Raw genomic sequence first — 14498 nt, forward strand, 5'->3', positions numbered from 1 at the left:
TTCTATCATGCATAACAGTTGCAGATGCATGAGAATTAAACTGAATACGCTAGCCCTGGCTGGTTTGGCTCAGTGGACTGAAGGGTCTTGGGTTCGATTCTGGTCAAGAGCACATGCCCAGGTTTTGAGCTCAATCCCCACTGTGGGGTGTGCAGGAGGCAGCCCATCAATGATTCCCTCCTCACTGATGTTTCTCTCTCCCCCTTCCTCTCTGAGATCAATAAAAACATTAAAAATATAACAACCTGAATAGGCTAGTCTACTATATTCCACAGAAACTTACTTCAAGGACTCACCCGCAATGACCTAGATGGCTAAGGGCCACCTTCAACCCTAGATTAGTTGAACAAATTATCACACACAGTTCTCCGACAAATTTTATTTTGGGAAAGGAATGGATATTGAGGAGAAAAAAACATGGGGCAGAGAGGTATGGAATAGAAAATAAATACAAATGTAAGCTGCTTTGCTAATTGTTTTATAACCACAACAAATGAGTACAGCGAATACCCTGTACAAAACAACACAATAAAGGTTCAAGATCAAGGTGTTCCTTTAGGCAAGGCTGAAGATTTCAGTCTCTGGTATTTGGAATTTAGGCTGCAATCCTTATTTTTGGATGGATCACTGGGTGTGTAGTACAGTCCATGCTTTTAACCCGATTTGAACAGAAGAATGGCCACCTGGCCCAGGTAGAAGTAGATGAAGTGTTTGGTTTCATGTGTCACGTAACTACCGAAGTTCCTCCCCACGATGCAGTGCCAGGTGGGGTTGTACTTCTTGTCAAACTCCTGGGGAAGAGGGTGGTGGAGAAAGAGAATACTAGAATTTTAAATCAGAGGTCAGAGCCTGCTGGGCAGAGAGGAGGAACGTTAGCATCTGCAAATTCTTAGAATGAAAGAATGTTTCCCAGTTCCAAGTCGCCTACATGGTGCATTAATGCAAACATACTTGCAATCTGCGCTAAGCTGGCAAAGGGGGCTGGGATGTAAAAGGCAGAAAGGGCGGCCTCAGAGACTGAGCACTTTGTTACGCAATTCCACCTTCAGAACTTCCAAAACATCCACTGATAGCAGGTAACATCAACAGTTCCAGTTTCTTGTTCTTGTGTGTACACAGAATTAATCCTTATGTCATGCACCCCCAAACGTAAGAAAATGGTAAATGTTTAGCTCAAAATACCCCATTATAACTCATTTCCTTAACTGCACTCCAGTATCCTTGATAAGGAAAGACTTCCAAAAGGAGAAAGTCTCAATTTGCATCACTGTGGATCAACATTTTAATTTAAAGAGACCAGACATCTGGCCACCACTCCTGTAGAAAGAATGCTGGAAACAACCACCTGGTCAGATTTTATCCTTCATTGTAACTTCAAGAGCCCTCCTCACGTCTGTCTTGCTGCTGATGTACCCCCTGGCCCACAGGATAGCAAGTTGCAGGGCACTGTTCCCTATTTTCCCTACCCCGAGAGGTTTGGGAACGAACTAGAATGCCCTGTTAATTTCTCCACCAGGTGACTGTAAACAGGCGCCAAAATTAACCCTTATCTCTAAAATTATTACAAGTCTGTGGTTTGGCTACTCTTATCTTGGGTGCAGCACGAACATCTTTTAGATTGAGGAGAAAACATTCTTGCTGCGTTTGTCAAAAAATGGTCTTTATTTCTATTCCATCTGAAGTCTTATCTTCCTATTCCCGACTGGAACCCTGTCACAGCTGAGGTTGCCCGTTTCCTTCCCTTCCAGAAAACATGCCAGCAGCTTTCTACAGCCCGTCCTTTGCCAAGCGCCCACCCCAGCCCCCCAACCACCACTCCCACCCACTCTCATCTGCCGACTGAACTCCCCGCGGGAAGGCTGGCAGCATCTCCCTCCGGCTGGCTGGGCACACCCCCGCAGCCCCCCCTCCCGAGCACCCAGATGGATCTTCTGCGCAGAAATCGTGCAGAAGGGGGGACCCGCTGCTCCCTGGTCTTAGAAACCGTTGCTAGGTGGCGCTTTCCCCCGCGGAGCTGGATAATAAAAAAAACTTGAGGCGCCGGGGTTCTGGTCTTTCCGAGAGGAGCGCAAAATTCACTTGCATTCTTTCTGGAAAACTCTACACCCAAGCTGCCCCGCGTGCCCTCAGGGATCTCCGCCAGGCGCTCTGGGGATGCATGACCCGGACAAGAAGTTGTGACTCCCGCCAGCTGCGCGCGATCAGCCCGAGCCCCCGCCCCGCGCCCCAGCCTCACCTTCTTAATATGGGCCGCAATGTCCTTTTCTATGTTATATTTCTCCAACGCCTGAGTAGCACATTCCACGGAGTCCTGTTGCATCTCCTCCGACATATCGGCATTTTTGATCACCGCCTTTCGGTCGCACATGGTTACCTGAGGAAGGAGGCCCAAGCAAGGGGTGAGGAGATGGGGGGCGGGGGGTGTGGACTGCGCCTGCCATGCGCCAGCTCCCCCGCCCACTCCGCGCGCCCCACGCCATCCCGGATGACGCCCCCCACCCCACTTCTCAGGGAGGGCGGGCCGCGCCGATCCAACCACGGGGGAACTCCGGCGGGCTACAAAACCAGGCAGCGAAGCCCCCCGAGCCCCTGAGCCTCTCACAGTGGAGCAGCGGCTGGCCGACTGCAACAGTCTCCTGGGGGAGGGGCTGGCGAGGCTCAGACCCAGCTAGAGAGGCCGTCGCTACTGAAGCCGTGGCGCATCTAAGCAGCCCCACACCAGCTGCCGCCGCCGCCTAGAGCCTAGGCTCCGCCCTGCTCTGGAGACCCCGCCCCCAAAACGTTCCTACTGGCTTGCCGCAGCCCCAGGGCTCTCCCATTGGTCCATGGGCTCAGCGTTCCCTCAGGATCTTTCTCCAGCATTTTGTTGCAGACCACAATGCACTGCTCGTGGCGTCTGTTGCCCCGGCAATGGGCTGGCTGCACGCGTTGAGGCCCACACACCCCGAAGGTGGAGCTGGGCCGCGCTATGGAGAACCACCCAGCAGCTAGACCGGTGCGAAGGGAGTTTCTGTCCAAGCCAAGGGAAGTGATTCCAAATTTACGGAGGCTGTTCCAAGATTTGTTCTTGGATAGATAGTTGGGTCCATCCTACGTTAGAAGGACTTACGGAGTCTCACTGAGCTGGCCAATCCCTTTATTGAAAGGATCTCTGAAACAGGGCCGGCTACCTAGGCAAATGGCTAATGCAGTTACAGAAGAGGGAACCCCTAGACTTGATTTAATGATCTACTGTCTCATTCTTGAAATTGTTATTATTTTTTAAACAAGAGATCCCACATTTTATTTTTGCACTGGGACCCGCAAATTATGTAGCCTGTCCTTTTAAATATCGGGAGAGGTTCCTCAGGAATGGGAGAGGGATTCCTTATGATTTAAGGGATTATCTCCACATATGTAATACCTTTTGTAATACTTTAAGCAATAAAAAAATTTAAAAAAAATTTTTTAAACTTAAAAAAATTTAAAAAAAAAAAGGGGGGGGATTATCCCAAGAGTTGGGTCTCCCTGCTGTGCAATGCGGACCTCCTTTAAGGGGGTTAAGGGCCCTTTAGGTGGCTTTGGGTGTGTGTGCCCAGGGTGGGGCTTCTTGCTCCAAAGAGGCTGTCTTTCCTGTATGGTAGTTTCTTGGTTGAGGACTTTTATCTAGGGCAGAGGTGCCCTAATGATTAGAAAGGTATCCCTCAGAGGTTATTTCCTCTGGTGTAGGGAGGCTAACCTAACCATTAAGTGGTTGAAAAAGCAAGGTCTTGAGAGGGTAGGGAGCAAGGTCAGGTCTGGATTTAAATCCCAGCAGTCATTTACTAGCTGTTTGAATCTCATTTTTCTTATCTGTAAAGGGGGATAAATATAAAAGGAATACACTTTATCGGCATGTTGCATTAAATGAACTAATAATGCCTTTTAAGTTGTCAGCACAATGTGTGGCATTTAGTAAGTGCCTAGCGAATCTTATCAATAACTATCAGTTTATGGAACTATCCCCAGAGTCAAGGCAAGGTTTTGAACCAACCCTTAAATGCTTATAATGTATTTTTGAACTTCCATAAACAAGTCATCAGGTTAATCATGTAACCAGAAGCTTTCTGTTTACTGTTTACATTTCTGCATTTTCTTCTTGACCATCTACTCTCATGAACCCAGAGCCCCTTACAGTTTGACCAGAGGCACACAACTCCAAAAAGAAAGAAGTGGGAATAATGAGAACGTTAGGTACAACATATGCATATCAATTAAATTAAGAAATTAAGAGGCTTTTCCTAGTTCCAGGTTTCCAATACTCAGACTATAGGTTTGAGGAGTGAAAATAGTTATATATGGTGTCATTCCTGAAGAAGTTGGGAGTGAGGTTGGGCTAGTGCTTCTACCTGACTAGGGTGAGGCTGGATCAGTGCTTCTACCTGCCTTGGGTGTATGATTCAGAGCTGTGGAATCTGATGACACCAGAACCATGGGGGCCTTTTATATACTAATGACCCAGTGCATGGATTCATGCACATTGAAAGGAAATTAATTAGAAGGTGGCCGGCAGCCGGGTGAGAAGGGCCAGACACACCCTGGAGCCAACCTCCCGTGGTCCCTCCCCAGCTGGCCAGCCGCACCTAGGGTGGCGCCACAGCTCGAAGGGCATCTGCGGAGTGAGCAGGGTCCCTCTGGCAGGTGGGGTCCCTCCACCTGGCCTGTGGGAATTCGGCCAAAACCAGCTCTCTGACATCCCCCGAGGGGTCCCTCCTCTCTGGTTCTGGAGTGGGTCACCGGAGAACCACCGCTGCCAAGTCACTGCAGTTCGGCAGCTCCTGCATTAAGCATCTGCTCCCTGGTGGTCAGTGCGTGTCATACCTACCAGCCGATTGCTTAGTCTTTTATATATAAGTATGAAAAGTATATATATATCCCTCTGCTCTATAGCTTGACCAGCTTCTTGTTTGAACAGAAGTTGCCAACAGTAAAGTGGATGAGGTAATAAGAATAGCAGCTGTTTATTGAGTGATTGCTTACCACCAAGTGCTTTACATTCACTCAGTTATTCCTCACAACTGTGCCTGGGACCCCTTTCCTCTATCTCCCTCCTGGCATGGCTGTCTGCTTATTGAGTTTCAGCTCAAATGCCACCTTCCCTGAACTCCCACCTCTGCTTGCTCTCTACCACTACCCTTCAGTTACTCTCTACAACACTTTCAGTTCCTCCATTGTACTTGCCTCATTTATTCCTTCAAAGGAATTATCTCATGTATTTATTTGCTTGGTTATTGTCTACCTGCCCCTGCCTGTCTTATGCACTACTGCAGCTTCAGCATCTAATTCCTGTCTTCCGCATAGTACGCATTAAATTAAAAATACCAGGTCTTTGCCTGACCGGTGGCTCAGTGGTCGAGCATTAACCTATGAGCCAAGAGGTCATAGTTTGATTCCCAGTCAGGGCACATGCCCGGGTTGCAGACTTGATCCCTGTGGAGGAAGCGGCCAAATCAGTGATTCTCCCTCATTATTGATGTTACTCTCTCTTTCTCTCTCCCTCTCTGAAATTAATTTAAAAATATTAAAAAACAAAACAAAACACCAGGTCTTCTTGAATCACTATGCTGTTCACCTGAAACTAATATTATATTATACATCAACTATACTTTAAAAATAAATAAATAAATTCTAAGTTATTAAGATTTTAAAATAACAATAAAATTGAGTAGTTTGCATAGAAAAAAAATACCAGGTCTTATATGCCCATTTTACATATTAGGATATTGACTTTCACTAGGTTATGCTATTAATAAATGAATAAGTTCCAGACCTGGATGAACCTAATATCTATTCTCTAAACCTCAGTACAGTACTACCTTTAGCTGAGTAGACGGTGTGCCTTTTTCTGATTCATGACTTTCAAAAAAAGGAGTTTGAAATGGGATAATGTTAAGATTTCCTAACATAAGATTTTGGGGCTGGGTGAAAAAGGTGAAGGGATTAAGCAAAAGCAAAAACCCACAAACAAAAACCCAATTCATAGACACAGACAACATTATGGTGATTACCAGAGGGAAAGGGAGCTAGGGGAAGGTAGAAGAGGTATAGGGGGGATATATGGTGATGGAAGGAGACTTGACTTAGGGTGGTGAACACAATACAATATACACATGATGTATTACAAAATTGTACACCTGAAACCTATATAATTTTATTAACCAATGCCACCCCAATAAATTCAATAAAAAAAGATTTTGTTTGCTTAAAGCTGTGGTTCTCAACCATGGCTGCACATTAGAATCACCTGGGAATCTTTAAAATCCTGATTTCTGGGCCTCATCCTCTGGAAATTCTGTTTCTTTGTTACTAATGTTGTGGCCCACCCCATAACAAAGAAACAGAATTTCCGGAGGATGAGGCCCAGAAATCAGGATTTTTTTTTTTTTTTTTAATAATTTTTATTTCTTAAAGTATTACAAAGAGTATTACATATGTCTCCTTTTTTCCCCCCCTTCACATTCCCCCGGCCCCTACCCCCCGCCCCCCCCGCCCCGTGTCTTGTGTCCATTGGTTAATCTTATACGCATGCATATAAGTCCTTCAGTTGGTCTCTTAATCCCCCCCCCAACCCTCCCCAGGCTTCCCACTGTAGTTTAACATTCTGTTCAATGTTGCTCTGCTTCTGTATCTACCCCTGTTCATCAGTCCATACTGGTCCCCTTTATTTGTCCCAACCTCACTGGAGTAGTCTCAACCTCACCAGGGCCGTTTCAACTTCACCGGGGCCGTCCCTACCTCACGGGGGCCGTTTCAACCTCACCGGGATCGTCCCTACCACACCGGGGCCGTTTCAACCTGACCGGGGTTGTCCCTACCACACCGGGGCCGTTTTGACCTGACCGGGGTTGTCCCTACCAGACCGGGGTCGTTCCTACCTCACGGGGGCTGTTTCAACCTCACCGGGGTCGTTCCTACCTCACGGGGGCCGTTTCAACCTCACCGGGGTCGTCCCTACCACACCGGGGCTGTTTCGACCTGACTGGGGTCGTCCCTACCTCACGGGGGCTGTTTCAACCTCACCGGGGTCGTCCCTACCTCACGGGGGCCGTTTCAACCTCACCGGGGTTGTCCCTACCACACCGGGGCTGTTTCAACCTGACCGGGGTTGTCCCTACCACACCGGGGCTGTTTCGACCTGACTGGGGTTGTCCCTACCACACCGGGGCCGTTTCGACCTGACCAGGGTCGTCCCTACCTCACGGGGGCCGTTTCAACCTCACCGGGGTCGTCCCTACCACACCGGGGCTGTTTCAACCTGACCGGGGTCGTCCCTACCACACCGGGGTCGTTTCGACCTGACTGGGGTCGTCCCTACCTCACGGGGGCTGTTTCAACCTCACCGGGGTCGTCCCTACCACACCGGGGCCGTTTCGACCTGACCAGGGTCGTCCCTACCTCACGGGGGCCGTTTCAACCTGACCGGGGTTGTCCCTACCACACCGGGGCTGTTTCAACCTGACTGGGGTTGTCCCTACCACACCGGGGCCGTTTCGACCTGACCAGGGTCGTCCCTACCTCACGGGGGCCGTTTCAACCTCACCGGGGTCGTCCCTACCACACCGGGGCTGTTTCAACCTGACCGGGGTCGTCCCTACCACACCGGGGTCGTTTCGACCTGACTGGGGTCGTCCCTACCTCACGGGGGCTGTTTCAACCTGACCGGGGTCGTCCCTACCACACCGGGGTCGTTTCGACCTGACTGGGGTCGTCCCTACCTCACGGGGGCTGTTTCAACCTCACCGGGGTCGTCCCTACCACACCGGGGTCGTTTCGACTTGACCGGGGTCGTCCCTACCTCACGGGGGCCGTTTCAACCTCACCGGGGCCATCCCGACCTCACTGGGGCCATCCCAGCCTTACCGGGGAAACAGGAAGTTTGGCCCTCTGTCCCCTGCCGGCGGCTCCCAACCTGACAAAATCTCCAGGCGTTCCTGGTGGTTGAACATCCAGCACTCCTGCCCTCCACCAAGTGCACAGACTGCCTGTCTGCTGTCCCCCAGCGCCCCACAAGAGACTGGGACCAGTGGGCATGTTTGTGCGCTTGCTGGTACAGCAGTTCCACAGTGCCGGCCCAGTCAGGCCCAGCCCTGGCCAGCCCCGGATCTGACTCTGCCCCCCGATTGCGTCCCTCCCAGATGCAAGGAGCTGAAATCTGCAGCCTGCTGGGATGGGCTCTGTACTTGGTACCTCTGCACATCCTACTCAGTCTCAATGCGCTTCTTTCTATGCGAGGAGTTGAAATCTGCAGTTTGTTGGGTTGGGCTCTGTACTTGGTGTCACATCCTACTCAGTCTCAATGTTCTCTCCTTCCAGTTGTAGAGCTTCCACTGGGCCAACTTTCCCATGGTTCTGTATGATAGGTGTTTGTCTGATATTTGGTAGTTTCGATGTTGTTGTATGAGGTAGCACGCACAGGTCTCTTCCTTATGCCGCCATCCTGGTTCTCCTGGGTCTGCTTCTTGAGTGTGTCTCCCATGGCTGCGAGCAGTTGAAGTCTGCAATTTGTTGGGATAGGCTGCAAAAGCGCAGGTGGGTCTTTTTGTGCACCTGGCACAGCTTGGATGGGGATGTAAATTGATTAGGGCCGAGACTCAGGGAGTCGCCATGGCGGAGCAAATAGCACTGGCTGAGTCTCCGCGGCCCCTTGAATCTCTGCCAGGGCTTTGTGTCCCCCAGTGCCGGCGAGCAGCTGTGCAACAGAGTCTCCCTAGCTTTCTGATGGCTGCAAGGCCGTGCTGCCTCTCCCCGTAGGGTCTGGTGCCTCATGATCCCGCCTGAACCAGCTCAGTGGATTTGAAAATTTGCAGAAGCAAAGGCGTTTCTACTTGTGAGTCTGGCACAGCCCAGATGGGATTGTAAATTGCATAGGGCGGGGTCACAGGGAGTCGCCGGGGCGGAGACTCAGCGGCCCCTTGCCTATCCAGGACTCCAGGACTTTGTGTCCCCCAGTGCCGGCGAGCAGCCGAGCGCCAGAGCCTCCCTCGCTTTCTGACCGCTGGAAGGCCGTGCCCTCTCTCGCCTTGGGGCCTGGGGCCTCAGAGACCCGCCCGAACCAGCTCAGTGGATTTGAGAGTTTGTAAAAGCACAGTCATTCCCTCTTGTGCCTCTGGCACAGCCCTGAGGGTAGGGCGGGGTCACAGGGAGTCACCAGCGTGGAGGAAATAGCGATGGCGGCGTCTCCGCGCCCCTCGCCTCCCCGGGACACCAGGACTTCTTGTCCCTCGGTGCCGGCGAGCAGCCGCGTGTCAGAGCTTCCCTCGCTCTCCGACCACTGCAAGGCCATGGCCGCCTCTCCCTGTGGGATCTGGGGCCTCAGAGACCCGCCCCGAGCAAGCCCAGAGGATTCGAGGGTTCGTAAAAAACCGAGAATCCATTTGCAGCCCGCGTGGCGTGTGACTGCGTACCTCTGGTTTTGGTGCCTCCGTAGCTCCCACTCAGTCTCACTGCGCTTCTTTCTTTTCCTCCAGTTGTAGATCTCCCACTGGGCCAACTTCCCCATGGTTCTGAGTGGCGGTTGTTTACTTCATAGTTGATAGTTTCAATGATGCTGTGAGAGAGCAGCACACACAGGTCCGCTCCCTACGCCGCCATCTTGGTTCTGTCGAAATCAGGATTTTTAAAAAGATTCCCAGGTGATTCTAATGTGCAGCCAAGGTTGAGAAGCACTGGCTTAAAGGTTTTTCTCCATTTGTAGCACCTGCCTTCCCTAGTATTGCCTGTGTATGAACCAGCTCTTGACCCTAAATATTTTCTTTAAATTTGAAAGAAGGGCACTACCAAAACCCCATGCCTTTCAGGTCCATATTTTGCCCCTAAGTCCATTTGGGGGCATTGTTTTTAGGAACCAAAAATCTTTCACCCTTGCCCAGCTGGCATGGCTCAGTGGTTGAGCATCAACCTATGAACCAGGAGGTCACTGGTTTGATTCCCAGTCAGGGGCATGCCCAAGTTGTGGGCTCATTCTCCAATGTGGGGCATGCAGGAGGCAGCCAATCAATGATTCTCTTTCATCATTGATGTTTCTATCTCTCTCTCTCTCTCCTTCTCCTTTCTTTTTTGAAATCAATAAAAATATATTTGAAAAATTTTCAGCCTTTTTCATTCCTTTATACCTTGTCTCTGCAAAATAATTTCTCATTTCCTATCTATTCATCCAACAGGGAAGCAAGCAATACATATCCCCTAATTACCAGAAAAAGGTACTATGCAGCATTTGGATGCTTGAAATATGTACCTAGAATCAGTTACAGTCTATCCTCAAGGAATTTCTAGCCAACAGTAACCTAATCCTTCCAATATCATAGTTTTGGGAAATGCTGCCCTATACGGGGGCTCTTAAAGGGTGTCCACAGATTGATTTCAAAGGTTTCATAAGCCTCCAACCCTATGCACAAAGTGTGTGTTGTACCTACAGGCATTTCTCCACCAGATGGATTAAAGGATTCAGAACCGAAGGAGGATAAAGAATAATTGCTCTAGAATAAATCGAACTCCTGGAAGAAAGTAAGATTCCCTCACCGGGTACCACTGAACTGGACCATCTGGGGTTCCATAGCATCACATATGTGGACAACTCACTCTATTCCATTCCTAGCTGCTAAATTTGATAGAAAACACTTCTGAGCCTGAACGCATGCCTATTCTATTCTTATCACAGGAAATAAAAATTAGACGGAGGCAAAATTTCTGAGAGCACAGACTTTAGAATCAGACAGATGTGGGAAAAGCCTAAGTTGTGTGACCTCCTACAAGTTAATTAACCTCTCAGAGTGGCAGGTTCCTAATTTTTAAATGGAGATAATACCTTCATGATAGGCTGGGGGAAGGATTATCTTAAATAATGCATCTAAAAAACCTAGCCAAGGTAAAAAAAAATATAGCTCTTGCTATTTTATACTGACACCTTATTATATGCCAGGCTTTTAGGACATATTATCTCATTGATGTCTCACAACTCTATGAGCTGTATTTCAAGAACTGAACAAGTTACCTTTGTACTTGAGCAATCAGATTCTCCCAGGGTCTTGAGAAAGTCCTTGGGGATTGTTCATAAGCAGGCTGAGGGGTTCCTTGCAGGACTTGGAGCTGTCCTCTCCCGCAAACAGGCTAGAAAGGACCACAGACTGCTCCACCTCAACCCTGCCACTAGCCTAGGATTGCACTGTTCCCAGCCCTGACCAGCAATCACTTCTCAAGATTTTCTGAGACCTCAGCCCTTTCTTGGACCATGAGTTCTGTCACCAACTTAGCAGCTCCAGCCCTCCCTTACCTGGAAGGAAGTGTGAGAGGTGACCTTGTGACCCTAAAGTTGACTCAGAGACCCTTGTCAGGAAGGAGAGGCTCCATGGAGCTCCTGGACCTGAATTCAGAAGCTTCCTCCAAGTGGAGAAGGACTGGCACTAGCCTGGGGCTGGCAGGAGAACTGAGCTTTGGAGCCAAGCACTGCACTGCAGGGCAGGGCGAGTGAGGTCACAGAGGCAGGGACAACCCACGGAAGAAAGTCTCCCTTCTGGCCAACAGCCAAGCCTCACCTGAGTGGATGGATACCTGTGAAGGCCCGGTACTCAGCCTCCTGTCCCTAGGGGCAGTGGGTAAATTCAGGCACATCCAGAGATGCCTACTAGGCCCCCCTCAGCTCCCAATCAGTGGGCAGACCAACGCAGAACAGGGACTAAAAGTGCAGACTCGGAGGCCAGGCAGACCTGGGTCTACAGATGTTGACTCTCCCCTACTAAGGTGTATAACTTTAGATAAGTGAGCCCCAGTTTCCTCGTTTGTACACTGGGTATTGCAATAGTCCTTGTTTCTCAGGGACAATTTGGAGATGGAGATGGTGCATGTAAAGTATTAGCACAGAACTTGGCCCATGGCAGAAGTCAATGATGCTAGAATGTTACCCTAAACCGGGGTTTTTCAACCTTGGCACTAACATTTTGAACAGAAAGTTTTTGTTGGGGGCGGGGGGGCATCCTGTGCATTGAAGGATGTTACCAGCATCCCTGGCCTCTACCCACCAGATGCCAATTGCACCTCATGCCCAGTTGTCACCTAAAAATATTTATAGACAACACCAAATGTGCCCTGGGAGGTGAAATCACCCGCAGGTGAGAACCACTGCCCTACATAATCTGGACTGAGTCCGCATGTCAAAGTTCCCAAACTCGCCCTAGCCAACTTGGCTCAGTGGATAGAGCCTGAGAACTGAGGAGTCCCGGGTTCGATTCCGGCCAAGGGCACATGCCTTGGTTGCGGGCTTGATCCCCAGTAGGGGGCGTGCAGGAGGCAGCCGATCAATGATTCTCTCTCATCATTGATGTTTCCATCTCTCTCTCCTCCCTTCCTTTCTGAAATCAATAAATATATATATATATATATATATATATATATATATATATATATATTTTAAAGTTCCCAAACTCACAGCCCCATGTAAAGACCACAAGGCAGACAAGCCTACTTACAAAGGCAAGGATGGGGAGGGGGTCCAACAATTACAGAACAAGTTGCCTTCAGCATGGACCAAGAGGTAGGATGTGCGTCTGCTCTGGGAGCCAAAGAGCCCCCTCTGACTCACTAGGTGACCTCTGTATCACTCTTTAATTATATAAAAAGTGGTCGAGTTAAATCTCAATTATTCTAGACCAGTGATGGCGAACCTTTTGAGCTTGGCGTGTCAGCATTTTGAAAAACCCTAACTTAACTCTGATGCCGTGTCACATATAGAAATTTTTTGATATTTGCAACCATAGTAAAACAAAGATGTATATTTTTGATATTTATTTTATATATTTAAATGCCATTTAACAAAGAAAAATCAACCAAAAAAATGAGTTCGCGTGTCCCCTCTGACACGTGTGTCATAGGTTCACCATCACTGTCCTAGAGCCTCAGACAAAGGTATTTGGTATCTGATTTCTGGCATCTCCATTCTTATTCACTGATGGGGAGATGCCATTCTTATTCCCTGGACCTTGAGATTTTATTGAGACCTACATTCAGGATTGCAGAGAGATTTTTGAGAGAGAACTACTCTGGGTGCTGGGGATTGTGATATTGTGATTTATAATAATAAATGCATATTTGGTGTTTGTCCCAGTTCCTGGCTCACTACTCTCCAAACCCTTGAAATTTCCTGAGTGATATGAGCAATGGGAGCTATACACCAGCAAATCTTAGGGATGCATAAGAGAACAGGCAAAGTCCCTTCTCATGGAATGTATATTCTATCAGGAGAATAAAAATAAGCAAACATTTTGTCATAATATTTATTTAGTTTTAAAAAAATATATTTTATTGATTGTTTACAGAGAGGAAGGGAGAGAGATAGAGAGTTAGAAACATCGATGAGAGAGAAACATCTACCAGCTGCCTCCTGCACACCTCCTACTGGGGATGTGCCCGCAACCAAGGTACATGCCCTTGACCAGAATCGAACCTGGGACCTTTCAGTCCGCAGACTGATGCTCTATCCACTGAGCCAAACCGGTTAGGGCTGTCATAATATTTAGTCTCTTGTCCTCAGTTCCTGGAATCTCTTCAAAGTCGTAAGGCGAAGTGGGTGTCTTGCTGTTTATAACAAGCCGCTTTCCACCACACCTGCGTTTGTGTTAGTAAGGTGACTTTTGGAAAGCACCTAAGGATGGGGGCTGGTCTCCAGGAGGGAAGAGGGGCTGGAGGTTGAGTTCAATCAGCAATTGCCAGTGATTTAATCAAGGTGCCTGGGTAATGAAGCCTCTATGAAAACACAAGAGGACAGGGTTCAGAGGGCTTCCTGGTTAGTGAGTGCACGATGGGCTGGGAACGTGGCATCCCTGGGTACATCTCCATACAGGCGACAACCTGGGCTTGTGACTGGCACCTGAAGGATGCCAGTCGGAGAGGACTGAACCCCGAACCTGAGGAATCGGATGCTGACTCTGGGTGTCAGAATTGAGCTGAAATTGTCGAACACCCAGCTGGTGTCTGGAGACTTGCTTGTTGGTGTGAGAGAAACCCTGCCCCTCTCCACACATAGTAACTGGTGACCAGAACCCTATCAGGGATGCGTAAGAGAACAAACAGGCAAAGTCCCTTCTTCATGGAACATTCTATCAGGAGAAGATAAGCAAAAATGTCAAACCCTGGTAAGTACAATGGACAAAAATAAAGAAGATAAGAGACCAGAGTGACAGGCAACAGGTCTTGTTTCAAATAAAGGTTTCAGGCAGGCCTCTCTGAGAAGCTGCCCTTTGAGCCAAGATGGGATGTCCTGGCTACTGGGTAGAGGACAGAGGGTAGGGAAGCCAGGGGGAGCAGAGAGGTCAGGTAGAGGCTATTGCAACCGTCCAGGCAAAAGGTGATGGAGGCTTGGACCAGGCAGAGGTAGGGTGAGTGGTGGTTGTATTCTCGATATATTCTGAAGGTGAAGCTGATATATTTGCTGATTAATTTAATATAATGTATGAGGGAAAGAGAGGAATCAAACATGATTCCAAAACTTG

The 14498-nt window shown here is 48.9% G+C and overlaps 1 protein-coding gene across 1 annotated transcript; it reads right to left on the reverse strand.

The window, feature by feature from the left end:
• Positions 1-364: 364 nt before the first annotated feature.
• On the reverse strand, positions 365-2716 carry DYNLL1 (dynein light chain LC8-type 1). The gene is made up of 3 exons (XM_070399207.1): positions 2603-2716; positions 2237-2374; positions 365-791 (listed from the first exon to the last, which is right to left on the reverse strand). Exons 2-3 carry the CDS (start codon positions 2366-2368, stop codon positions 654-656), a joined length of 270 nt encoding a protein of 89 aa, XP_070255308.1. The 5' UTR covers positions 2369-2374; positions 2603-2716; the 3' UTR covers positions 365-653.
• Between the last annotated feature and the right edge of the window lie 11782 nt (positions 2717-14498).

This window comes from Myotis yumanensis, unplaced genomic scaffold (assembly GCF_028538775.1).
Source record: "Myotis yumanensis isolate MYYU_CA2020_CCGP unplaced genomic scaffold, mMyoYum1.0.hap1 SCAF_19, whole genome shotgun sequence".
NCBI classification, from domain to species: Eukaryota; Metazoa; Chordata; class Mammalia; order Chiroptera; family Vespertilionidae; genus Myotis; species Myotis yumanensis.

Coding starts and splice junctions, on each gene's coding strand:
- DYNLL1 (XM_070399207.1), bottom strand. CDS start 2,368: ATGTGCGACCGAAAGGCGGTGATCAAAAATGCCGATATGTCGGAGGAG. Junction 792..2,236: donor TTGCGGCCCATATTAAGAAG/GTGAGGCTGGGG, acceptor CCTCTTCCCCAG/GAGTTTGACAAGAAGTACAA.